Below are 27,416 nucleotides of genomic sequence, written 5' to 3'. Positions count from 1 at the left end.
ATGAAGCCCACCCTGCCCCCGACAAAGGTGGTCCTTGATAAAAGAGACGGTCCTTACTTGTCCAAACTGCTTTATTCATGATGGATGAGGATGCATACGTCTTACTTGGGGTGGATCAGGGATTAAATACTTTTTGCAGGAGGGGATGTCTAGGAAGGGAAGCTCACTGGCTAAACACTCAGGGCCTATCCAGATGCCTTACGAACATGGAGTCCTGGTCCTGTGCGCCAAGACAGGGACCTGGTGGAGAGCTAGTTTGTATTCCTGGCATCCTCGATTATGAGATTCACTGGGGTTCTGAACGTACTGCTACCTTACCGGCTCCTCTGTCTGGTGGCACTGCCCCACAAACCCACACTTGGTAATGGCAGACAGGCATGCTGCCTGGGGACGCTGGCTGGCCACTGTGGGTGAATCACAGAAGAGCCCTTCAGGATTTTAGAGGAAGGTTCTACTATCATGAGTGGATGGCTACTCTCCCTATGAGAGGACGCTCTTGGTCTGCTCCTGGGCCTCAGTGGAAACTGAACATGTGACGATGGACCACCAAGGGACCGTGCAACCCGAGCTGCCCGTCATGCACCTGACCCAGAGCCCTAAAGTGGGACGTGCACAGCAGCGGTCTGTTATCGGATGGAAGTGGGACATACGTGACCTGGCCTACGCAGGTCCTGAAGGCACAGGCGAGAAACATGAAGAAGTCGTCCCAATGCCTATGGTTTTCTACTCCCGTTACGATGCCACCCGCTGCCCAGCCTGCACCTACAGCCTGACAGGGTGTGCCCTATGCTGGGCTGACTGAGACAGGAAAGACCGGGGCCTGGTTGACTGGTGCTTTGCACACTATGCGGGCTCCACCCAGGAGTGGACGGCAGCAGTGTTACATCTCCTCACTAGGACAACCCTGAACGCCAATGGTGAAGAGAAATTTTCACAGCAGGCAGACCTCTGGGTGGAACACGTGGTCATACATTTTGTTTGGAAGGAGAAATGGCCAGATGTGATATTGTGAATTGGCTGGGTGATCAGGGGCCTGGAAACAGCATGACTGGAACATTGAGGAGAAAGACACTGGGGAAGCAGTGGACAGAGCCCTCTAACTGTCCCATGTAAACGTTCATCAAAAGGTGACTTCAGCAATCAAGTAGACAGGATAACTGTTCTGTGGACACTCTGTCTTTCCCCAGCCATCCCTGTCACTGCCCAGTGGCCCAGGGACAAAGTGACCACTGTGGCAAAGATGGGGGTTACGCATTAGCTCAGCAGCATGGATGCTTCTCATCAAGGCTGAGCTGGCTACAGCCGCCTCTGAGTGCTAGATCTGCTGACAGCAGAGACCAGCACTGAGTCTCAGAGATGGCACCATTCCCCGGGTTAGCCAGCCAGTGATCTGACAGTAAGTTGATGACCCTGGACCACTTCTTCTAGGGAAAGACAACGCCTCATCCTTTCAGGCATGGATACTTATTCTGGCTATAGATTTGACTTTCTTGCACTTAGTGCTTCTGCCACAACTATCATACAGGGACTTGCAGAATGCCTTCTCCACAGTCATGGTTCTTCATACATTATTGCTCCTGACTGAGGAACTCACTTCACAGCCAGAGAAGTACGACAGTGGGCCCACGATCGTGGAATCCACTGGTCTTACCATGTTCCCCACCATTCTGAAGCAGCTGGCCTGATAGAGATGAGCTTTTGAAGACGCAATCACATCACCAGTTAGATGGCATCCGCCTAGAGCGCTGGGCAGAGTTCTCCAGAAGGTGGCATACACATTGACTCAGCAGCCAACATACGGTACGTTTTGTTTTTATTTGCTTTCCCATAGCCAAAATCCACAGGAATCAAGGGTGGAAAAGGGAATTGTCCCACTCACTATTACCTCTAGTGAACCACTAGGAAATTTTTTGCTTCCTGTTCCCATGACCTTAAGTTCTGCTAGTCTAGAAGTTTTGGTTCCAGAGAAGGGCCTGCTCTTGCCAGGAGCCATACAAAATTCCACTGAACTGGGATCTCAGACACCCCCCTGGCCGCTTTGGATTTCTGGTGTCCCTAAGACAACAGGCTAAGAGAGGAGTGACAGTGTTAATGGATTGCTTCTCCACAATGGAGGTAAGGATTATGTCTGGAGTGCAGGAGATCCCTTAGGGTGTCTCTTGGTGCTACCATATCTGTGATTAAAGGCAATGGGAAACTACAACAGCCTAATCCAGGAGGATATTACAAAGGGCAGCATCGAGAACGAATGTATGGGCCACTCCTCCAGCAAAGAGCCCAAGACCTGCTGAGGTTTTTTTCAGAGGGTACAGGAATCACAGAATGGTTAGTAGAGGAAGGCGGTTATAAATACCAGCTAAAGTCATTATGACCAGCTTCAGAAACAAGGGTTATAATTGACAAGAGTGCTTCTGTCATATTTTGTTAAGAATGTGTCTGTGCAGATACTTGTGTTTTCTTTCGATTGTCTGTCAAATACTGTAACATTAACTAATGTATAACCAGCAGTTACAGATTTAAGTTGAGACACTAAAAGAATGCCCCTCAAGGGACACATTCTAAATTTATAATGTGTTTGTGGTTGTATGAGGGATAATTATATCATGTTAGGCATAATTATGAACTTGTTAAAAATATAATGTGTTTGCAACTGTACATGGACGGTTCTATTACATTAGGTGTAAAAATTACCTAGTTATTGTTTTCATTTGGAAAGTAATCATGCCATAGGAGATATGATTGTGTGTCAAGTTGAAGAGGCGTGGACTTGTGATGGCTATTCTTGGTTATCAACTTGACTGCATCTGGAATTAACTAAAACCCAAATGGCCGGGCACACTTGTGAGATTTTTTTCATAATTATATCATTTTAAGTAGGAAGACACACTTCTAATCCGGATCCTTTGAAGTAGGAAGATCCACCTTTGATGTGGGCCACACTCGCAGCCTCTATCAAGAATATGGAAGCAGGAGGCTTGCTCTCTTTGCCTGTTTGCCCTCACTCTTGATGGCACATCCATTCCTTCACTGGCATTAGCACCAGCTTCTTTAGGATCCCAGTGTATACTGAAGACCAGCGGAGACGCCCAGCTTTGTGGCTGGAACAACTGCTTGGACCTGTTGTTGGTAGACAGCCATTGTTGGGACTAGCTGGACCATAAGTTCTGGTTCTCTAGAGAATCCTGACTAACACAATTTATTATAATGCAATGAAGTACAATTATTAAAAAGTTGGAGACCATAAACTTGAAACGAGTGTATTCAGTGGTACATAAAATATAACTCAATCAAATTATACTGTAAAACTGTTTAAAAAGTAAGACAAGGCTAGGAGTGCAGCTTAGTAATAGGGTACTTGCCTATTGTCAGTACAGCTAAAGCCAAAAAATAAGTAGGTCCATCTGCAGTGAAACAGAAGCATGTCCTAAGGAACGGAAAAAAGCAAGTTCCAAAATGAGAAATATGTATGGCGCACCTGTTTTTACTTTAAGACAGACAGAAAGAAAAGGAGAAAGAGAGAGAGAGAGAGGGGGGGGGGGAGGACATGAACGAACGGTCAAGTAAATGCTTGTAATCCTATCTCAGTACTAGGTTTAGGCTGGAGGATCGGCCACAAGTCTGAGCCAGTGTGAGCTCCAGGCCATGACAGGCTACAGAGTAGGTAGGAGTCTTGGTTTTTGTTCTTTAAGCAAACCAGGTCCCATGCCCCATGCTCCAAAAACATAACCCAACACACGCAAATTTGAAGGCACAAGGCACACACAATAAACCTTTAAACACGGCTAGCCTTAGAGCATGACATTGTGTTGATCTTCTAAAGACGCAGGGGCTGGCAAGATGGCTCAGTCGGCCAAGGGCCTACTGCATAAGCATGAGGACCTGAGTTCAGACCCCCAGCAGTGGTCAACAACAACAGCAGCAGGTTGGGCACAGTCGTTTCTGTAACCCCAGCATCGTGGAGGCAAAGACAAAAGATTCCTGGAACTCAACCTCCAGCCTGTGCTGGGTTCTCCAAGTTCAGTGAGAAGCCCTGGTTGAAGAAGATACCTTATGTTGGCCTTTGGCCTCTCTACACAATATACCCACATGCATGCACACCGGAATGGGCATGCACACACACACACACACACACACACACACACACACACACACACACACACACACACTCGAAAAGGTTACAGGCCTCTGGTTGTAAGAGTAACACTTTTAAAAGCATAAATTACAGTTTGGGCAATCACATTAGGTAACTAAGAGCCGTCCTCAAAACCGACTAATCTCACACACTGCTTCAGAGGAAGGTGTCCAGTGGGTAGAACTCACAGGGTGTGGAAAACAGGTCTCTTGAGCTGGTATGGAGTCCCACCGAAGGAGATCGAGGGTTACTGCTACAGTTCTACCGTTGTAAGCCTAAGTTCCCTGTGCCCCACCTGCCAGGCCAGAACTCCATTCTTACCCGACACTAACACACACAAGATAAAATGTCTGTTGTACGCTTCTACTTTTAAAAAATTATGTGCATGATGTATATGTGCTTGTATGAGTTCTGTGCATCGTGTACCTACAGAGGCCCGAAGAGGACACTGGATTCCCTGAACACAGAGTTAACAGGAAGGTGTGAACCCGAGACCTGGGTCTTTTGCAAGAGCCGCGAGTGCTTTTAACCAATGAGCATCTCTTCGACATTTCCCTACTTTTTTTTTATTTTTAAGGATTGTCCACTTTTATATAATAGTTAATCAACAACCAATCTGGTTGTGTTGAACGAGATGCCTAATTATTAAAAGTCCTCTACCAAGTAAAAGACTTAAAACCAACCTTGTGACTTACCAAACTTAGAAAAATGGGTGACGCTGGGGTCTGTGTTTTAAGCGACCCATGTTTCCCCTATTTAACACCAAAACTAAAGGACTAGATGCAAAGCTGTCGGCACGGTCTGGCCACTCAACTGTCCAGCATCTCACTGAGAGAAAGCAGTACAGTGTCCTTCACTCAAAGTTGACTCCATCTTTCCTCTTAACGCTCACAGGTCATACGTGGTCAATGCCATTCTTTGGCATCTGTGAAGGAGCCACATTCACAGAGACTCTGAATTCTACAGCCCTGGTGAACAGCGCATGTTCCTATGAAGAGATGACCCATTTGGGAGAAATGTCTGAGGGTGACTGCTAAGGACAGGTCCATCCCAACAGGTCCCCAGAAAACCTCACTGCATCTTCAAGGACAAGCAGACTCAGCTGCTATCTAAACTTGGGGTGCACTCAGCCGAGTTCCTCTGAGGACACGTGAGGCAGCCTGACCAGGTATTGTCAAATCGGTGAGACTGATGGCTCCCAGCAGGCACTCCAGATGTGCTTACCTTAGGAGGGAGAGGGAAACAGCCTCCTTTCTAGATGAAGAAACGACACACAGGGCAGTCCAGGCATTTGCTGAAGGGTCTGAAGGCTGTAAGTGGTGACACAGTCCAGGACACTGTCACCCTTTACTGACCTGGAGTCAGAGTCAGGAGTGAGTCTGGCCTCTAGGTGCAAAGTGAAGCCTGTGACACTCAGACCTCTTTGTGGCCTGGATTGCAAAAGTCACTAAGAGTGTGGTAGGGGTGGACACCCTCGGAAGGTAAATCTCGGGCTGGCAAGATGGTTCAGCAAGGAAAGGCACTTCCTGTGCAAGCCTGGTTACCCAGAACCTATGAAAAGGTAGGAGAGAACGGATTCTATCAAGTTGTCCTCTGGACTCCCTAGGTCCTCGAACACCACAGTCTTTTTTACAAAGGTAAGTTTAAATGGCAAAGCCACCCCAGAAAGCCGTTTAGTCCTGAGGGTGAGGAGGGTAGTTACGTAAGCATGAAAGCTTTCCGGCATAGGTTGGAGGTTAACTGAAATCTTAGGGTGGGTTAGCAGCAAGGCGCTGGACTATTAACAGTTCATAGGGACAGACAAGAGGTCAAACTGGTTCCTCTGGTGAGCTCTGCCTGGGGTTTCTCCTATGATCAGCCGTAGTAGCTCAGGCTCTTGGGCAACTCCACAGCTGCTCTGCCAGGGGGAGTGGGTCAGGGGGGAAGCTTACGTTTCCCAAGAGTCTGCAACATCCCTCCGCGATCACTAAAGGCTTCAGCCACCTTCTCAGGGGCTGCTTCTCCAAGCTCTACTTGTGGGCTGTTGTAACCAAGGGCACAATGCCAGTTAAGAAGGTTTATAGGTGGAAAGAATCCCGTCCTCATGCCGCGCTGTAGGACAAGTACTGGGCAATGATCGGCGATCGGTCTCGAGAGAAATACCCTCTGCTGTGCAAATGAGGGATGCCACACGCGTGTCTACCGGCCTGGTGAGGGAACTGTGTATGTACCCAGATGCTCTCTCCTAAAAATACCCTCCACCCCAAACCTCTAGGAAGCAAGATATTCTTTACGACTTTACTCATGGAAGCAGATTAACAGGTAGCCTTAGAACAACTATTAGAAGATCAGCTGACACTGGAGGACGCAATTACATTTAAGACCTTCCCCCAGTGAACTTAGCACTCAAAGTCATCTTTATTCAGACAACACAAATTGCACAATCAGCCAAAATCGGAGCAAGACGGTGACACCTTGGGGACGAAGCAGCAAGAGGCAGGATAGCACAGAGCAGCAAGGAAGTCTTAACTTCACAAACTACACCCCAGGAAAGCTGAGGGCTACAAGCCAAGAGATCAGCCCCCAGTGAGCTACCCACACAGCCTTTGGCCGGCAGTGGGAATCTTATCCAGTGGTCTGACATTTTGGGTGCCTCTGGGTTATTCCCATCTTTTTCTCCACTGTGGAAGAGCAGGTGGGCAGGGAGCGTGGGAGTGACACAGGAGAAGTCCAGCAGCATGGAGGAAGTTTGCTATGAACAAAGACCCTTAGCAGGGAGCAGCTGTGGAGGAAAAGCGGCAGGGCTGCGGTCATGCAGCTTGGATCCCTCACACTGGGGACACTCCCTGTGTAGACAGACAATGGTTATGGGAGGCAGCATATGGCGTAGGTCCCAATAACTAAGGCTGAGTAGGCTGCTTAGTAGAAAATACAATAAAAAAACAAAGAGGTCTGCCTTTGTCCTTGAGCGCTACAGACTCCACCTCTACGGTGGAAGGGGAAGTCATATCGGCATTTAGAGGCCTGGAGAGGGGCTGCCTGATGATGATTTTGAGACCAACCTACAACTATGTTCTCCCTTGGCTTCTGGTTCCAACCTTCCCAAAGTCTAGAATGGACCTACGGCCAATTCCAGGGAACTAATATATCCTGGTTCTGTTACTTCTCCTTTAAACAGGTCTGCTTATGCCACCTACCATTCAAAAAGGCTGTATACAATCTACAAGGTCCCAGAAGAAAAAGGAGGTATAGGGCTCTCCAACCAGGGAAGAATCGGCATTAACCTTTGGCCTTGCTCTCCAGCCAAACTATATGCAAGATGCCTGGCTGGGCCTTATCACAGCTGATGCAATGCGAAAGGATTCAAATGTGGCAAGGGCAAGCACGGAGCCAAAGAAAGCAGAATTAAAACCCGCTGCCAAGGAGTAACCAAGCTATCTGCCATCGAGAATCAGAAGGGGTTACTGCTACAGAGAGGCTCACAGCTAAGATGGTGGCTGCTCTTGCAGAGGCCCAGAGTCTGGTTTCCAACACTTACATCGTGGCTTACAACCACCATAGCTCAGAGCTCCAGGAATTCCAATGCTTTCTTCTGACCTCTGTGGGCGTCAGGGATGCAGGCGGTGCACAGACATACATGCAGGCAAAACACTCACCTATTAAATAAATCTTAACTGAAAAGTCAGAGGGGCCCAAGGGACAGCACAAAACACTAAAGTGCCTGCTGTACAAGCTTGGGGACTTCTGTTTGCATCTGCAGTACTCAATGTGAAATTCTGGTGCCTTTATGTGTGACTGTGACCTCAACTCTGTAGAGGTGGATCCCTGAAGCTCACTGGATGGCCAGTCGGCCCAGCTGAATTGATGAGCTCCAATTTGAGTGAGAGATCTTGCCACAAAAGATGATATGGAGAGTGATGGAGGAAGGCACCCAAGGTCACTCTACACACACACACACACACACATACACACACACAAAGAGAAACACACACAGAGACACACAGAGAGAGACACACACACACTTACACACACACTCACACACACAGAGAGATACACAGGCAGACATAGACAGGCACACAGACACAGACACAAATACACACACAGACACAGACACACAGACACAGACACACACAGATACACACACAGACACACAGACACAGACACACACAGATACACACATGCATGCACACACACACACACAGAGAGAGACACACACTCACACACACATAGACATACACACAGAGACACACACACACAGAGACACACATACACAGAGACACACACACAGACAGAGAGAGACACATGCACTTAGACACACACAGACACACACATACAGATGCACAGGCAGAGACACACACAGAGACACACAGGCAGACATAGACAGACACACACACAGACACAGATACACACAGATACACACACAGACACAGACACAGACACACAGATACACACACACATGCACAGACACACACATACACGCACAGACACACATGCACGCACACACAGAGACACACACATACATACACACTCATGCACACAGAACACACACAGACACAGACACACTCACAGACACACATACAGACACACACACAGACACAGACAGATACACACACACGCACACACACTCACAGACACATACAGACACACACACAGACACAGACAGATACACACACACGCACAGACACATACAGCCACACACACAGATACAGACACACACAGATACACACACAGACACACACTCACAGACACACAGACAGACACACATGCACAGACACACAGACAGACACACACGCACAGACACACACATGCACACACACACAGACACACATACACACACATGCACGCACAGACAGACACACACAGATACACACACACGCACAGACACATACACAGCCACACACACATGCACACACACACAGACACACACACATGCACGCACAGACACACACACATGCACACATGCGCGCGCACACACACAGGAATCAGGAGAATGATGACTGTGCATAATCGTATTCTAAAGAAGAGCAGGTGGTTGAACAAAGACCAGGGCATCACCTACATCTTAAGGCACAAAACGAAGCCAAGCTCTGCGCTGTACAGAAAGCAGGACTTTAGCACTGAAGCCTCTGCTGCTCTTTCGGTGAGAAATGAGTTCATCAAGCACCCCTTAAACAGAAGGGTTGGAAACAAGGCCACAACTGAGTTAAAAAAAAAAAAAAAAGCATACGAAGCCACTGCTCGGTGAGTAGATTTTTAAACACTGGTCCCTGTTTGACTCCCACATGTAACTCAGAGCTGGAAATCCAGCACGGATTGTAGAAACACAGATGTCGTCGTCTAGAGGCTTGCTAGGAACAGGGCAAATCCAAGAGAGAAAAAGTTATCCAAGGCTTAGAAGATGGTAGATGTGGGCAGTGCCTACGCTGAGGTAGGCGATTGCTGGTAAGCCCGCCCCAGAGCACGGGAGGGTCGGCATGGAGGGTGGCAACCCCACTCTCAGGCTACACACTCCCCTTCAGCTCTCACCTCCCCTGCAGGAAGGCACACGGGGACTGACCTCTGGCCATGCAGTGCAAATCTGGATTACTTCTTCAAATAATCTGCCGTCCTAATCTTACTGCAGACTCTGGAGAGCAGTGATTAAGTTTCCCAACTTCTCCACATCAGCTCTGCCATATCACTGCCACTGCTCCATGTTCTCCGAACCCCGCTGGCTTACGACAAACATTTATTATTGGTCTTGACGTGTTCTGACAAGATCTCTTGGGAGGTTACACCATCCCTGGGGACCCATCCCCAAACCACATATATATAGTCTAGGTCCTCTCGTGTGGACCGGGACTCTCCATGTGTCTAAATCACTGGCATTCAGCTTCCACAGAGCAAGTGACGGACAGAGCCAATGAGGGAGTATGGCCGACTTAAAGGGCAAGCTGTATCCTGCTAATGACCTATTCTCATGCCACTCAGGACTTCAGACAATACTAATACTGATGACATGGTAGGACATTGTACACGCTATAAAGACCAGGGGTGGGGAATGCTGGCTTCTAGCATGGAGGCTGGTTGCTAGGCTCCCTACTCTGAGTCCTTAGATTTCTACTAAACATGGAACAGACGCAACGTCGTAGAACGTGAAACTGGTATTTCATTTTCTATCTGGTCTAAGCTGACACTCTCATGCTCTCTGCTTAGCTGTTGGCTAATAGCCCTCTAGTGCAGGAAAACACACACACACACACTCACACACACACACTCACACACACACAGAGTGTCTTTCAAAGTATCATAGTGTCTTCATCATTCTTAAAGGCGAGCCCTCCTCTACCTCAACCATCAAGATAGTGTTTTGGACTGAATCTGATTTCTGATGCAGAAGCAGTGAAAAGTCTGCCATGGAGTTGGGTGGGCCAGGGCTTCTGTTATCCGAGGTGGCTTGATCCACTGGTGCTATATAAGCTATTGAGAGGTACTTAAGTCACGCACGGTACTCCCCAGGATGATGGGGAAGACGGAGAAAGAGGACGGTAAGCAGGAGGCACTGGGAGCACACGGTCTGTGTGATCTGTAGGAGTCTAAATCTGCAGTTTTTATGCTATGTTAAGAAAGAACAGAAGAGATGACATGGTGGTACATGGCCTGTAATGCCAGCATTTGGGAGGCTGAGGCAGGACTAGGTATTCAGGATCAGTTTCTGCAGCATACAAGCTGGAAGCCGGTCCCTTAAAGGAAGGAATGGGGGAAGGAGCGAGGGAGGAACTCAGTTCAGCCCTAATGCATTTAACTTCCTAACATCACATTGAACTGTGAGGCTATAAAAACCTTAAGAGGTCCAGCGGCTAAAACGGAATCAAGGGCTGAATCACTTGCTTTGGGCAAAGAAAGATGTATTTTTTATCTAATGTGTATGTGTGTGCCTCGGGATGCCAGAGGAGGATGTCAATAACCCAGATCTGGAGTTTCACGTGAGCTGCCTGACGTGGGTGCTGAGAACTGAACTCCAGTCCTCTGGAGGAGCAGGAAGTGCCTGCCCTTACTGCTGGGCTGTTTCCCCAGAACCCTTTATCCAGCAAAAATTTTCCACCTTCATTCATGAGAGACATTTTTTCACTGGATCCAGAATACCAGATTGGCAAGCTTTTACTGTACATATTTGAAAGATGATCCATTGTGTTCTAGCTCAAAGAACTTGGTGAAAACTCTGAATTAGTTTCTTATGTTTATTTCTCTGCATATAATAAATCTCTTTTTCTGACTTTTAGGAGTTTTTTTTCTATCACTAATCTTCAACAACCCGATTTCACTGTAGCACTGTGTGTGTGGTGTGTGTAGTGTGTGTGTCTGTGTGTGGTGTGTGTATGTGTGTGTGCCTGGTGTGTTTGTGTGTGTGTGTATGTGTGGTGTGTGTGTGGTGTTTGTGTGTGTGTGGTGTGTGTAGTGTGTATGTGTGTGTCTGTGTGTGGTGTGTGTATGCGTGGTGTGTGTGTGTAGTGTGTTTGTGTGTCTGTGAGGTGTATGTATGTGTGTGTGTGTGGTTCATGTTTGTCTGTATGTGTGTGGTATGTTTGTGTGTGTGTGTGTGAGAGTGTGTGTGTGTATGTCTGTGGTGTGTGTAGTGTGTGTGGTGTGTGTCTGTGTGTGTGCATGGTGTGTGTGTGTGTGTGTGTGTGTGTGTGTGTGTGTGTGTGTGTGTGTTTCCTGCAGTTGGATCTGGGCCTTTACAGTTTCCATCAACTCTGGAAAATGTTTAGCCATTATTTATTTTTTCAAATAAAATAGTTTTGCTCTCTCCCTTCCCATCTCTTCTTGCAAGCCCACTACACATCAGGCTTTGATACTCTGGGTAATCAGAGGTTTGTTTGGTTTTTCTCTATGTCTGTCTTCTCTCTCTATGCTTCAGTTTATAAAGTTCTGTTGTTACATTTTCACATCCAGTGTCCTTCCGGACAGTCTAATTCTTTGTATGCTTGTCCACTGAATGTTTCGGAAAATTTATTTTCCATTCCAGAAATTCCATGTGGCTCTCTCTAAAATCTTCCATTGCACTCCTTGTTACGATCTGATTTCTCTTTAAAACCTTTAGCAGGGAGCAGGGGAGATGGCTCAATCTGTAAAGTACCTGCTAGGCTAGGACGAAGACCTGAGTTCAAATCCATCACCCAAGCAGAAGCTTGCTGTGGCAGCCTGTGTCTGTAACCCCAGCACCAGGGGAACAGAGAAGACAGATCCCTAGAGCTCATGAGCCAGAAAGCCTAGTCCAGTCGATGAGATCCGCTTGGTGAGAGACCCTGACTCAAAAAATAAGGTCGAGAGCAATTGAGGGAGACAAGTGATGCTAACCCTGGGCCTTCGCGCATGTGCATGCACACCCATGATCACACATGTATACACACACCCATGATCACACATGTGTATGCACACCCATGATCTAACTAGGTCTTCTGGCTTGCTAGTACACTTTTCCTCACTTGTTTCTATTTACATTGATTGGGTTTTCAAATGTACCATTGAGTCCCACACTTGCCACCCCAAGGCCACCATTATCTTACCTGTTGTCACTATAGATTAAATTCCCTTTTTCTAAGATTTCATATAATTGAGACATACTATAGTTTGATATTTGGCTTCCTCCGCTTGGCGTTTTCAGCCATGAGCATCAGCCATGTTATGCTGCATCAGGCACCAATGGCTTTACTCCTCCTAGTTGTGAACATCTACCCCATTGTTAAGATATACCATGGCTACCTATGCACAAGTTCACAAACACTTGCACTATCCCTCTTGTTTTGTTGGTATCCATGTCATCTTCCCCGGAAGAACCCAGAGGTAACACTGCTTGGTAGTGGGGGACATGGAACTTTATAAGACAATGGCAAGTGACTTTCCAAAGTGTGTGTGTGCTGCTCTCGTGTCTAGCTCTCATATATGAAAGTGGAGGAGGTCATATTCTTTTTGTGCTTGGTGTTGTTGGTCAGCCTTTTTAACTTTTACTCTTGTGTGGATGAATAGTGGTATCTCATCACTTTTTAATTCGAGTTTTCTTGGTGACTAAGATTGTCTTTCCATTGGCTCTTGTGATCTTCAGGAGAAAGGACTATTAGCCTCTTCCTTACTGAAGAGCATATCGTCCCTTTCCACTGAGTTCTAAGAATTCTCCACATGTTCTAGTCACAAAGGCTTGGCCAACATTGGTATTGTGTTTCCTCCTAGTTTACGGTCTACCTCTCAAAAGTGAATGCTATTTCTGACGGACAGTCCGTACGTGTGTTTAGAGAGTGCTGCGATGTGTGACACCTGTATACAATGTGGCATGATTAAGTCAGGTTAATTCTGTAGCTATCATGTCACTTAATGGGTTTTCTGGTGACATTTAAAACGTCCCCTTTCAACTATTTTTAAAATACAGACATAGTCCTTTTCTGAAACATTTCAGACCAGTGTTCCTGATTTTACAATTTTTTGGATTCTGGAATATCTTCATGCACTTCCTAAGCATTCCTAGTTGAAAATCTGAAACAGTTTTCTATACTGTGTGTGTGTGCGTGTGTGCGCGTGTGTGTGGGCATGCAAGCCACATGCGTGAGAGGAGGGCAGAGCACAGCTTTGTGGATTCAGGGCTCTCCTCCCACCATCATGTGTTCTGGTGACTGAACTCGGGTTCCCACACTGGTGTGGTACTTGTGTTTACCACCGAGCCATCTTGATGGGGAAAAAATCTCAAGCTTTTTTTTTTTTTTTTAAATTGTCATGTTAGATTTGGGCTAGGGATCTTCAATCTCTACTTAAAAGAATATGTAAATTACTTTTAAAATACGTGTGTGTGTGTGTGTGTGTGTGTGTGTGTGTGTGCATTTGTGTGTGTGTGCACAAGGTTAGAAGATAACTTTGCACAGCTTGTTCAAGGGGTCAAAATCAGGTCACCAGACTTGCATGACAAGTGGCTTTATGGCCATCTTGCTGGTCTCATCCAAATTACTCTCCACTATGGTCATGGCAGTCAGAGATCACACTGACTCGAACCCTTTAACCAACAACGCCTTGCCTCTTCAGCATTTGAAAGAATAGAAAATGTAAGCTGGGCACGAGTGGCACACACTTTAATCCTAGCACGTGAGGGGCAGAAACACAAACCTCTGTGGGTTCAAGGCTGGGATAGTGAGATAAAACAAGCGACGAAGGAACAGAGAGTTTAAATGAATTCTGACGTCATTTTTAATGATAAGCGTTTAGTGTCCCAAGAAATCCTTGCCCATAGTCAGACTTCTTGTTTGCATGGTTCCTTCTAGAACTCTTCTGGCTTCCCTGTCTACATTCTGAGCTGTGATCTATTTCTAGTCAATTTTAATAGGGCACTTTGTTGTGATTTTTCCCCTCCACTTCATCCAGGGTTCTTAGCTCACTTTTGTAGAAAATAGCTTTTGAGAAAGCAATTCACTACGTAGCTCAGGCTAGCCCAGGCTTGTGATGCTCTTCCTGCTTCGGCCCCGAGTGTCAGAGGAATCCCAATCTTAACGTACCTGCCATGGCTCTACTATCCGCCGAGACGTATCTGACTTGCTCCACTTCAGCAGAGATCCTGACGGTGAGCAGGCCTGGCTGCTCACCCGACTTGGTCTATCATTAGAGTTAGACACCATTCTTTTTGTCCAACCACATTTCAGCGTGTCTGTCCACGCTGCAGTCATGTCAAAGGACTGAGGTCTCTTTGTAAAAGATTCAGAGCACGGGGGGTTGGGGATTTACCTAGCAAGCGCAAGGCCCTGAGTTCGGTCCCCAGCTCCGAAAAAAAAAAAAAAAAGAAAAAGAAAAAAAGATTCAGAGCACGGAGTTTCTAGAAGCTAAATGTGTGCAGGTAACAGTGGGCAGTGCACCTTAGAGGACACGGACGCCCACCCTCCTTCACGCCCTGCTGCATGAGTCTCTCACCTGCGTCCTCGGTCGGTATCCTTTACAGGGAACCAGTGAACTGGGCAGGAGATGGCTCAGTGGTCAAGAGTACTCACTGCTCTTCCAGAGGACCAGAGGCCAGTTCTCAGCACCCACAGCCAGCAGCTCACATTCATTACCTCAGCTGCAGGGGTTCTGACGCCTCTGGCCTCTGAGGTACCCGCCTTCATGTGCACATATGCACACCACTGCCCCCCATACATGAAAAAGATAGAGGGCTGTGTGAAGTCCAATGTGCAGTCAGACTCAGGAGCACAGGTAAAGCAGCCTGAGGCTCGAGCTGGCAGCTAGAGGAAGGAAGATGGTCTTGAAGACATCCCCCTCCTGCACAGACATCCCTCCAGACATAAAGCCTGAAGAGAGAATGCTAGGATGGAACCAACAGACGGCAGTGCACAGGTATCTGCTAGGCCAGAGTGGGTGGCCTGTTAGAACTGACTAAGAGAAATTCTAGTTTGTCTCTCCTGCCTCAGGGAGGGAGTTATTAGCCAAGAGCAGTGGAAGAAATTCCTCACTTCTGCGCTGAGCAGCAGTCCACATTGCAAACATGTAGCAGAAGAAAGTGAGTTCTGGTTTGTATACATGTATAAAGGCTTGGTGTTTTAAGCTACATACTGTTTGCTAGAGCACTTGGGTGTCGCCCCTCACGCACTTACTGAGTGCCTCGGTTAAGGCCTCCCCACTATACCCACACAGAGCTCTGATGTCTCTGGGTCCTGCAAACTGCTCTCTAGCAGCTACTCTTCCTGGTCATGAGCTCTACCCAGCCGTCAGACCTTTCCAAGAGTCTTGAGGGAATCCCAGGGTACACATCTACAGCTTTCTCTTGTGCAGTTCCTTTCCCTACATACCTTCTCCTGCAAGTTCCCCTTTGCTTCTGTCTCTAACTCTGCCTTCTTAACACATCACACTTTTGGCTACGTGTGGGTTCCTCGCTGCTCTTCAATGTGGGGACGGTCTCCAGGCAGGATGCTGGGCCCTCCCTTGGGGAAGCAGCAACTGTTGTTCAAGGACCACAGACAAGAGTTGTGTGTGTTCTGCCCTGCTTTCTGGTTGCTTATAGGAAAAGGGTAGGTTGCCCTTTCACAGCATCTACTTTTGCACAGGCTAAAGTCGAATGCAGCCACTGAGGAAAGAGCACTCGGGCTTCGAGATCCAGCCCTGTTCTCCTCCATGCTGCCCACTGTACCTAGGAAACCCTGCGCTCACGATCTCAGTGAGAACGCAGGCGGCTCTCAGTCAGGAAGAGGCATCCTGTGGTGTGAACACAACGGTCACTGCACACCACAGGCTGCGCGAAGGCAGGGAGGCCTAGAGCTGGACTAAGAGCCATTGGGATTGAGTCACACTTTTGTCAGTTGACACTAACTGTTGGGTATCTTCACGCAGGTACCAACCAGATCAAACTGGTCACGCACCTTCACTCTCGACTTGTGATTTTAACTGCCCAACCATTGAGGCTTTGGCCGGAAACTGACAAACAGATCCTGTATTTACGTAGTCTTACACTATCACTTGGGGCTAGGAGTGGGTATGTACCTAATGGTACAGCATCTGGTTAGCATTGACTAGCTTGTATGAGGTTCTGAGTTCGACACTCAAGATCCCAGCACCACCAAAACACTAACTAAATTCTTCTGTAAGTTCCATGTTAATTACAAAGGGAGAGACTTCACGGCAGAAAGACTTAGAAGAATCAAGTTATTAAGGAACCAATGCTGGTGCCTCAGATTAGGACCAACCAGTGTGACACTAACATCACTTAGGTGGCAGCTCTGCCCACAACATGTAAGGCAGAAGCTGTCGCAAGCAAATGGAGCCCAGCAAGCAGGACAGAATAGTTGCGACAGCATCAGGGTGACTTGAAGGTGTAAACACAGGGCTGGGAAGACGGTTCAGTGGGCAAGCTTTGTGCTCCACAAGCATGGGAACTCACGTAAAACCCAGATCTGGCAGCCCATGATTGTAGCTCCCGCCCTGCCCTGGCAGGACTGAGATAGGAGGATGCCTGGAGCTTGTTGGCCAGACAACCTAGCTTATCGGCAAGCCGTAGGTCCAGTGAAAGATCTTGTCTCACAAACCAGGGTGGTCAGCTCCTGAGAACCGCCATCCAAGGCTGGCCGACCTCTGCCCTCCACACCAACATTCTCTGTACACAGAGGAAGAGGAACAGGCACAGGAAGCGTGTGGGCAAGGGGAGGAGGCAGGCACTCGCGTCACGGTACAGGGGCACCCCTGCCTCTCAGTATCTGCTAACTGGGCGGCTAACATGTAAGACTATACCAGCTACAGCATCTGCAGCTCAGACACGACACGCCGGTGAGAGGTCAAAACGGAGTGCCAACCACCAGGGCACCGTCCTAATTTAGCCTGAGCTCCTGCTGTAATACAACAGCAGATGTGGTCGGTGGAGAGAGACCAGCCATCCCCACGTCATAGAGCAGGGGCGTGCAAATGCCCCAGGTGGCACTCTTCTCTCTACCCTCTATTTCCTGATGCCTTATGTCACACCAGGCCAAAATTCGGCCTGTTACTGTCCACGTGGGCCTGGTCCCAGGACCTCGACCACAGGGGAATGAGATCACACTGTAGACAGCTGCTGCTGGGTATGCTGTATACCAGCCCTTGGGAGGCTGAGGTGAAAGGACTTGCCTGAGCCTGAGGTGACCTACACAGCCAGCATCAGGTCAAACAAGCCTATATAACAAGAACAAAGCTGTCCTCAGAATGCTGTGGCACCCATTCCAGTGACACTGAGCCCAACTGTAACGTTCTTGATGACTGCCCCTGAATATTCTCCACTGTTCTGGAGTGTTAGTTATTTTCTTAAACACATTCTGGGGGGAGGGGAATCACTATTAGTTGAATTAATAAACATTTAAGCTACCTCTGCTTACTTTAATTTCCTGTAACCCAATGTTTTTGTTATTATGTTGCCAACAACTGACAGGACTTCTCACAGAAGAATCTGAGAGAATTACAAAAACCGGGGTTTTTTTCTTTTTTCTTTTTCTTTTCTATGCTGGGGATCAAACCCAGGCTCACGCATGCTATAAATGCTCTACCACTGAGCCAAATCCCATCTGCAAACCAGGACAAGATTAACGAATCCCATCTTCACAAAATTAACACTGTTTTTCAACCCTGTGACTGTAGGAACCCAACACGTTCTTATCTCGGGCCCCTCCTGTGCTGGACCCATTTCGGGGAAGCCATGGAACCAGTAACTCAGACTTGCAGTTCGCTAGCCGAGGAGAGCCAGATGTGTGACACATTTGTTCAAACGTGCTCACTGTCTCCCGCACTCCTCTCTCTAGATGAACACAACAGTGGTGGGTACAGATGGCCTTGCTTGCAGGAGCTGACAAGGATTCATCCCAAGTACACTGAAGGGTTCGGGCCACCTCAGCCAGGACATTTGAACTGCAGGATCTGCACAGCCACAAGAATCTGTAGCAAGTCTTTAAGGGGGCCAATGCCTTACCCACCAGGGAACTGCATGTCTATATCACACCTTTAAAGAAGTATCAAAGCCAACAAGAAGACCATGCAGCAGCCCCTGAAGCTCCCTTCTTCCTCTCTGGTTCCCTTCCGGTGTGATACACGATCATAACGAACCCCCACTCCTTTCCTGACAGGAGCCTGTTTCCTGCACACAGCACCCTTCAGAATGAAAGTCCCAGGAGCCAATGGAATGGCAAGGAGGTGAGCCTACTGAAAACTCAGAAGTCAGAACTCAAGGGGGAGCCTGTTCTACTGGGCACAAAGGCCCAGAATTCCAGGATTTGCTGACAAGCAGAATTCTTCTTGGGAGACATTCCAAGGCAAAGGCCACCCCTACCAACACCTGGGGCCATGCTCACAGGGTGGGCAATAGCAGTTCCCAGAACTTCCTCAGCCTAACAAGATTCTCTGTGACCACACGCGGGAGGTGCGTGAGCCTCCATGAAAGTGATGGATGATCAATAAACACCAATTAACAAGGACCCTCCTTTGGTTTTCTGCCAAAAGGAGCCTTCCAGAGGTGGACTACGTGGTTCTTTCTGCTTACTGACTCTCTGACCCCGAGTAAGCTTCTCTGTAACTCAATTCCACATGTATATGGAGGTACAAGTGTTTGGGTGGCTGTCAGGACTAAATGTCTTCCAATGTCACCACCACCTGTGCTGGAGCTCAGATGGGACACAATGAGGCTAGGAGGACAGTCCTTTGTTAGGTTCTGACAGTCCACTGTTCTCTTACTTGGGGACACAGCGTCTACTGCTCTGTCCTTGCGAGCTGAAATAAGCTTCCTGTGTAAGGCACACGCTGAACACTCAGTGACTCTCACACAAGGACGACTGTCCCCCCGAAGAACACCAGGCAATGTCTAGAGACATTTTTAATGGTTGTCATGATACAGGGGTTGCTACAGCGTCTAGTGTGTGCAGGCCACAGATATTATAAATGCCTTATAACGCAAATGGCAGCTTCCCACCCAATTAAAATGAGGTGAAATGCCAACAGTGCTAATCCGAAACACTGTGGGACAACAGGGTAGCATATTACCAGTGGGAGAGTCTCAGAGACTGACTACTCCTGTGCACAGACTAACATATAAACCCATGAATCACATGGGGCCCAGGAAACCCCTTCCTCACCAGTCAGCAGCTCCTGTCCTCCCTCCATTTGTTATTCAGATACCAGACCTCGGTCCTCAGAGGACCAGGACCTCCTAAGGGCTAAGGAAACACTCACAAATGCAAAGTGTGACTCAACATGCACGAAATAATTGGAAAATCACTTCAGATGCGTTTATGTAAATATTCATGAAGTACAGTTTTATACGTCCCCATGCCCCCATGCTCTGTTTATTTGAGACAGTTTTACTATTTAGGCCAGGTTGGCCTGAGGATGAGATCTTCCTGTCTCAATTTCCCAAGTGTTAGGATTATGGGTGTGAGACCAGAACGGACAGAACAGGACAGGCAGGGACGGAAGAACTCAGGAGAGCTCAAAAGTCTGAGGGACTTGGCTTCTCTGCTCTGCACCGAGTAACACGAAGGCACAAGACCAAGCTCTTTGTTTATAAAACCCTTCCTTCCAGGATCCCTGTGAGCCTATCAAGTGTTCAAGCACAGGAACCAGCAGAGGGGGGCCGGGGAGAACAAACTGTAGGAAGGAGAGGCCAGTTCTAGTGACTCTATAGCCGCTCCCCAGCAAGGACCTGGGCAAAACAAAGCCCAGGAACAGGAGGCAGGTTTATCACCTGGAGGCTGCTTAGCCCAGGAAGACTCCCTGCTCTGCTGAGGCCCCCATGAGACATCACAGGTGAAGAAAACGCAGGAAAGGGTTGGGTAGAACAGGTGTGGTATCTACTAAAACCACAGCTCTGGGAACGTGTTCATTTAGAATTTACACTGACCTTGCCGGTTGGGGAAAAGGTTTGTTTGTCTTTTACATTTCTTTTTTTTATTACGGACTGTATGAAGAGGGCTAAAGGTCCTTACAGTGTTTAATGTAAGGACACCGTGCAAACAACGAGGGTAGAGAGGCAAGTGTCCTTAACCCCATTCAAAAAACAATGTGTAAGCACTTGGGAAATGCTTTCCCTGGGACCACCCTGGACCCGGCACCCACAGAGGACTGGATGTGTACCCAACACTGATCCTTGATGACTTCCAATCCCCACAGGCCCAGAACAGAAATCTCCATTGCCATCTTCCTCGAAAAGAAACTGAAGCTTTGAGAATTACCTCCATGGCTCAAGGACAGAGGAGAGATCGAGTGCGGACCACATTCACATCCATCCGAGGTCCTGCTACTTTTAACATCTTGTGAAGAAACTTCAACACATCTTCATCTTCATGCAAATATTACTCTAATTATGAAGGGTTTAAACACATCGTTAAAGCAGCAGAGATCTGGCAGGCCCCTACAGAGCAACACTTGACCAACAGCGGTATTTAGTAATTTAAAACATGCATTTGATGAAATTATTCTACAATTCAGATCGCTCCCAAATTCATAAAACTCCAAATTAACAAACTTTTACTATAAATGAAGTGGCAGAATGCTGTTAGGACAAAAGCTAACAAATAAATACCTATCTAGAAATCCAAGTCTTTTGAACATGAACGCCCAGGACTAGCATGCTAATGTCAGTCATAGCACAGGAGGGAAAAAGGAATGGCCTCCTTCCCACTGGGAGAGGAGAGTAAGTGCTGGGTGCTAGGCCCAGAGTGAAGCCTTTACTGCCTTACAGTCCATCTCTCAGCGAGGAAGTAACCTCTAGGTGAGAAGTTACCAAGGCTTTCACTCACTCTTAAAGCATCATAGTGAGAACGATACTTTTATAAGGGAAAAATGAGAAATCTTCCCACTCCTTCCAAGAAGTAACTGGCCTTTCTCTTTCTTTCCAGTTTGATACAGGGTCTCTTTATGTGGCCCTGGCTGTCCTGGAACCCACTAAGTATACCAGGCTGGCCTCAAAAGAAATCCACCTGCCTCTGCCCACATAGTGATGGGATTAAAGGCGTGTGCCAACGACACTCAGTCAAGGACTTGCTTTTTCTAAGGGCTACAGCCTCCTGACATCATTAGAAGCACACAGCACCTCTTATGGAGTGTTCTTACATAAAAAAGGTTATATGACTTTAGCTGTTCCAAATTGAGGAAACACCGGGGGTCAGTGACACAACACAGACCCCCAAGGATACACCTAGAGACCCGTAGAATGTGGACACTTGACAGTTAACAGGCAGGACTCTTCCAAAGGCCAATAATGTCATTAAAAACTAAAAGTGTTGCTGGACATACAGCCAAATGGTAGGACACTAGCCTATCATGGTGAGGCCCGGGATCAGGTTCAGCACTGCAACAGCAAAGCCCAAACCAAGCACAACGTATGGCCCTCTGTTGAGTCAATTAAACAAACAAACAAACAAACAAACCAAAAACCAAAAAAAACCCAAAACAAAACCAAACCCTCTACCTATAAAATAGATAGCATTTGGAAAAATGTGAACACAGTGGGTATACAGAGAGGTTTTTTGTTTGTTTGTTTTTCCTTTTTGGTTTGGTTTTTTTTCCAGACAGGGTTTCTCCAGACCTCAATCTGTAGACCAGGCTGGCCTTGAACTCGGAGATCCACCGTATGGATTACTAATCCTGTTAGAGGGCCGTCCTTGTTCTTAGGAGGATGCTCAAGTCTTAAAGTGCGATAACGACTGCATCTTTTCCTCAAAAAGCTCAGAAAAAAAAAAAAAGAAAGTCGCATAGAGAGAAAGCTTGACAAAACGTGGACTTGTGAAACTAGTTGGCAGGCAGGCCGTGGCTGTTCTGGCATTCTTAGAGATAAAGCTGTGATGGGATCTAGCGAGGGGACCATGAGAAACGCTGTGCCAACTCTGTCTGTACAAAGAGCACAGAGGGAGGCCAGCTCTGTAGGAGTGGAAACGCCACACAGCCTTATCTGAGAGCAAGGTATGAAGCAGACTAGACTGCTTTGTACTTTTGCTTTGGGTCACAGAAAAAAAGCTACCACTTCTTCATGGCAGTACCCTGCTGGGACCACAGGGATCCACTTCTACCAGCTCGCTAGGCCCGTTCTGTGATGTGAGAACGCACAGGCAGATTTGCTCAAGCTGTCAAAACGCTCGTTTTGTTAAAAGCCAATTCTGTCCACACTTCAGCATAGAACCCCGCCTGTGCACGGTGAAGGAAACTCAGGTTTGCTCTGCACTCAAAGTCACGAGAGTAAACGCCCCCAAATGCTAACACACACAGGCCAATGCTGCCCTCGGGCTGGCCGATGGAGTGGTGGCCAAGCCTCACCACTGCTCAGCCATGCTCTGCTCAATTCTAGTCTGAGTGCCACGCCATGGACCAGAGACAAAGACACCAAACAAGAAGAACCGTTTGGCAGGCAGATCACGACAAAGCCTCTGTGTAGATGCTCCAGTCAGTTTCACAATGTCTCAGAAAACTCCGAGTGGCTAGAAACTTTATAATCTGGCTAAAGTTTGCTGGCCATTCCTTGTACGGGGGCGGGGGGGGGGTGTTCCTTAGTAGGAAGTCCTGGGAAGTCCCCTACTCAGTCACAAAGTGGTACTGCCCGTGAATACACCAGTGGCTGGTGGACTCTAACAGTCTGCCTGTTTATAAAGACAACATGGAGAGCAGGAAGCACACGGCACCTGGCATAGAGGCCCTCAACCATCTAGTCTGAGTCAGTGTGCAACTTCCAGATGTAACACAAGGCGTCTATCAGAGTATCGGGGGAGAGATACTTGTGAGAACCGAAATCTTCCCCAAGTGATATTAAGGTAACCTCCAAACTGTTCCTCTCCTACAAAGCCCACCCATACACAGAAGGGTAGAAAACACAGCAACTAGGGCAAAGTGATTTTATGCCTAGAGACAGGAGAATAAACAGTGGATCTGTGGTTCCTCTGAATCCAGGAAGGTTAAGGGAGAAACCTCAGTCTGTCAGGCACAGAAGTGGTCTTATTATACCATGGCAAGAGCAGGTCCAGCAGGAAAACTGAAGTAAGTCCCTGTAGTCAGAACTGGATAGGACCCAAGAGAGGCACTGACCCTACTGCCTCGAGGGACAGGGTACCAGGAAGGGGAAGACCTCAAAAAGTACAAGCACTGTTAAGTCAAATTGTCCAGAAGAATCTGAAAGGTATTTAAAGTGTGCCTGAAGACCATAAAGATGGGACTAACAAAGGAAGGTCCCCCCCGCCCCTGCCCCCACTTCTTCAGGGACTTCCAGTTGGGCTCTGACCCAGAAGGCTGGCCCTTGACTCTAGCAGCTCAGCCAGATACATTTTGTGACCGGGCAGACAGAGCCTGACAGCTGCCAGATGTGCTCCACAGCAAAAATCTAGTCCAAAAGTATAAGGACCTGAAGAACTCTGCCTCTCCCTGGCTATTCAAAATGGAAAAGCCCCACAATTCTGTTTCACCAGGACCAAGAGGTCTAAGCCGTGTGAAAGGTACTTCCCAAATGGGCTACAGCCCAGGAGGTCTCCCGATCTAGTACAAAGGTCCTGCTGTCTTGGTTTGCTTGATCTACTTTCTGCGTCCAGGCCATCCCATCTCTTCTGCATAACACTGCCTCTCACTGGCCAAGGGCCTTCTGCCATGGTCATAAAGCCCTTCCACACTGAGCCTTCCCCTGAATAGGAATCAACTTTTGCACTCAGTATACGCTCCCACAAAGTCCTAGCAGTCCTGGGATCTGTATGTAAACTCACACTGAAGATTAAGTGAGGAAGTGAGTGTCCCCGAAGACTTGCAGGGCCAGTACTACCACTCTGAACAAATCCACCTGACAATTCTCATCTATGAGCAACTCTGTCCTGACATAATCACATGTCCCTCTCTGAATCACAAGTGGGCCCTAGGGGTTACACCGAACCAACAACACTAATCAAGCCTATGAGAACAGCCAGCTCCGCCTACAAAATCCCCTAGTTTTTTGAAACCTATAGTTTCTTGAAAAGGGACAGTGACTGGAGGAGAGAAGGGTGAGAAGGAGAAGCCCATTCACAGTATCGTGGAAACACATGCCCAGCAGAATATGCACCTGTCGGCAACTGATTCTAGTTAAGTTGTTACAAACTATCACTGTGAGAAAACTAAGCCTTGGTTCAGCAGAGAAAATGGCAAAGCAAGTAGAGATGGAAAAGAAACAGAGGCAAGCACGTGGCTAGTTGGACACTTCCTGTTCAAAGCCGAGCAGTCATAGAGAAATAGTGGCCAGAATCAGAAGCTATCCAGGGTCACTTGAAGCCTGGGCGAGTTTGCCCAAAGAAATCTGTTGTTATAAATAAGCAAGGATAACTCTACAGATGCGTTCAGAGCTGCAGCAAGACCCTCTCCCCGCCAGTGAGGAGTACACCCTGCTGGAACTCCCCATTCTGCCCACAGAGCACAGTTTTGAAAACAAGTCAGTTTTGGAATTAATGCCTCTACATATTAATTATAACTCCTCTGTAATACATCACAGGGAGGTCTATATGCCAAGAGACCTCCATCCTTTAGTGTCTTGTGTGTGCCCATCAGAGAAACAGCACAACCTCCCAACCCAAGGGTAAACATGGCCCTTACTCCAACCCCCACTGGACAACACCGGCCATCTGTAACTTCCTTCTTTACTATAAAACTCCCCGAGAAGTGCCTCTGGCGACTTAGCATGAAGATTCTGAGACCTTTCCCAGAGCCTCTAAGCCTCCTCCATCAAGACAACCAGGTTGTCAAGAGTTCACAGAAAGAAAAAACAAAACAAAACAAAACAAAAACAAAACAAAACCAAAAACAACCCAAAACCCCAAACCCAGGAAATTAAAAGCGTAAATAACAGGCGTGGTTTGGAAGAACAGCTAGGGGAAACTTCAGATACAACTTAACTAGGAAAGCTCGGGACAGAGCTGAACAGGTGAAACGGAGGTTGAGATGTGGGGACCACGGCAGTCAGAGAGGATCTTCCCTGAACAATAGAGGGAGTAGGACCGGGTCGCGCGACGATGTGGGAGCACCGACTGCACTGCCCTAACACTACAGGTGGGTGTGGGTGCGTGTCCACACACCCAGCAGGAAGGGCAAACACAGGGAGTGAAGGTTCAGGGAGGAGCCCAGCATTAGGCCAGTAGACACTTAAGGATGTGGGGGTCTAAGAGCCAAGGGGAGGCAGGCTACGAGGAGCCCGAGAGGGAGCTGAGAGTAGTGCTATCTTTGGGAGTGGGAGGGTGGGGGAGACGGCTCGGCCCATACCGGAAAGTGGGGTAACCTTAATTTGCGATGGTAAAGTAGGAGGGAAGCAGATTTAGGCTGGCATCGGACAAGAGACAGGTCTAAGGTGGCGACGGGCAGGGTCACTCCTGGCCCAAAGCTGCAGCTGTAAGCCCAGGGCTCTGAGGGTCCGGGACTCCCTTCTAGTCTCGGATGCCCAGCACGGTCTCGCGGGAGAGGGAGGCACCGCAGCCCAAGGGCCCGGTGCCCAGGCCGGGACTCTTAAGGGCAGGAGGGTCCCCGGGGTGGGGCTAGGTCTGCAGCTGGCGACGTGGGGACGGGGAGGGGCTGGGGTCCCGGACTCACGCATCAATGTGCTGAAGGCCACGACGCCGAGCAGCCCCTGCAGGAAGATGCCGAAACTGTGCATGAGCGCGCCGCTCTCACAGCGGCCCGCCCCGGACGCGACCGTGGAGGCCGGCCCGCCCGGCAATCCGCGGCTCACGTTCCCTCCCGGGCCTTGCATGGCGGCCTGACGGGAGGGCGCGAGGGGCAGCCGGCCTCGCTGCAGCCCGGGCCGCGCTGCCCAGCCGCGACCCGGGACCTGAAGCTGGGAGCCGGTTTCTCAGCCCGCGGCCGCTCGGCGCCGCGCGTAACCCGACGTCCGAGATCGTAGAGCTTGATTGGTCGAGCCAGGCGTGAGGCGGGCTTCGATTCCCCTAGAGGCGGAGCTCTAGCCAGGGCTAGTGGGCGGGGCTGGAGGGAAACCTCTGCAGGTAGAGAGAGCAGGTGAGTTAGGCTGTGTGAAGGGACTCACCAGAGCCCTGTGTTCTAGGTCACGAGGGCAGGGTCAGGGACAGTGATGAAGTCTGTCGTTAAATCCCTTTCCCCTCCAAGGTAAATAAATCTTCTATGCTCGGGGCAATTTTCTAAAAATACTCCTACATTTTGCCCTCAGCTTCGGTTCACTACTTCAGAAGTGGAGTTCAATAACCTGCAGCTACAGTATGCTAAAGCATGGTGTTGAGTACAGTCTCAGACATCTAGTCTTCTTCCCACGCCAGGGTTGAGTGTTCTACTTAAATGGTCAAAAGTCAAGAGGGTTCAATTCATTAATCAAAGCTCCAAGGTGAATGAATCCCTGCCCTCCCCCCAACATAATTTGTGCGGGGTTCGTTTTGAGACAGGCTCTTACGTAGCCCAGGCTGTCCTCAAACTTAAAACGAGGACCTGTAAAACAAGGATGGCCTTGTACTCCTGATCTTCATGCCTGCACACTGCAAATACTGAGATTATAGGCCTGTGACACCAGTCTGATTTCGCTGTTTTGTTTGAGATTCGGTCTTGTTGACTTGCCCAGGCTAATTTGAACTTCTGGACTCAAATGCTCCTTCCACCTCAGCCTCTGAGGTAGCTAAGTGCTACTACACTTGCCCAATCCCTCTTTTTTTTTTTTTTTATTAACTTGAGTATTTCTTATATACATTTCGAGTGTTGCCCAACCCCTCTTAAATGGTTACTTTTAATCCAGCCACTTTTCATCTTATGAAAATGGTGAGATGAAGTGCAAAGTCAATATGCACAAGTCCCTGCTCTGTTCACTTATGAGATACAGCTACAAAGAGAACGGTTTTTGTTT

General features: G+C 48.2%; 2 protein-coding genes across 4 annotated transcripts in view; one reads left to right on the top strand and one right to left on the bottom strand.

Annotated features, from left to right (window-relative positions):
- The window catches only part of Stimate (STIM activating enhancer), a 57,485-nt gene extending 31,038 nt beyond the window's left edge, over positions 1–26,447 (bottom strand). Inside the window, exons 1-2 of one of the 3 annotated variants that reach the window (XM_039094618.2) lie at positions 26,144–26,256; positions 20,794–20,918 (exon numbers count right to left, since the gene is read on the bottom strand). Coding sequence is in view for 2 of the 3 variants with exons in the window: in XM_063275492.1 (XP_063131562.1) it covers positions 26,144–26,303 (160 nt within the window). In the remaining variant the exon portion in view is untranslated. Of the gene's footprint in view, positions 1–20,793; positions 20,919–26,143 lie in introns of all 3 variants that reach the window. The other 2 variants (XM_063275492.1, NM_198774.2) reach the window with 2 other exon arrangements.
- Positions 3,774–21,154, top strand: LOC102555619 (uncharacterized). Its single transcript, XM_063275915.1, has 2 exons — positions 3,774–19,126; positions 20,732–21,154. The coding sequence occupies exon 1, from the start codon at positions 8,448–8,450 to the stop codon at positions 9,354–9,356; it is 909 nt and encodes a 302-aa protein (XP_063131985.1). The 5' UTR covers positions 3,774–8,447; the 3' UTR covers positions 9,357–19,126; positions 20,732–21,154.
- Positions 26,448–27,416: the final 969 nt, after the last annotated feature.

This window comes from Rattus norvegicus, chromosome 16 (genome assembly GCF_036323735.1).
Source record: "Rattus norvegicus strain BN/NHsdMcwi chromosome 16, GRCr8, whole genome shotgun sequence".
In the NCBI taxonomy this organism is placed as follows: Eukaryota; Metazoa; Chordata; class Mammalia; order Rodentia; family Muridae; genus Rattus; species Rattus norvegicus.
The sequence above is the reverse complement of the archived record's forward strand: the minus strand, read 5'-3'. Positions and strand labels throughout refer to the sequence as shown.

What these genes read in the sequence shown, in the direction of transcription:
- LOC102555619 (XM_063275915.1), top strand. Translation starts at nt 8,448, where the DNA reads ATGCACAGGCAGAGACACACACAGAGACACACAGGCAGACATAGACAG.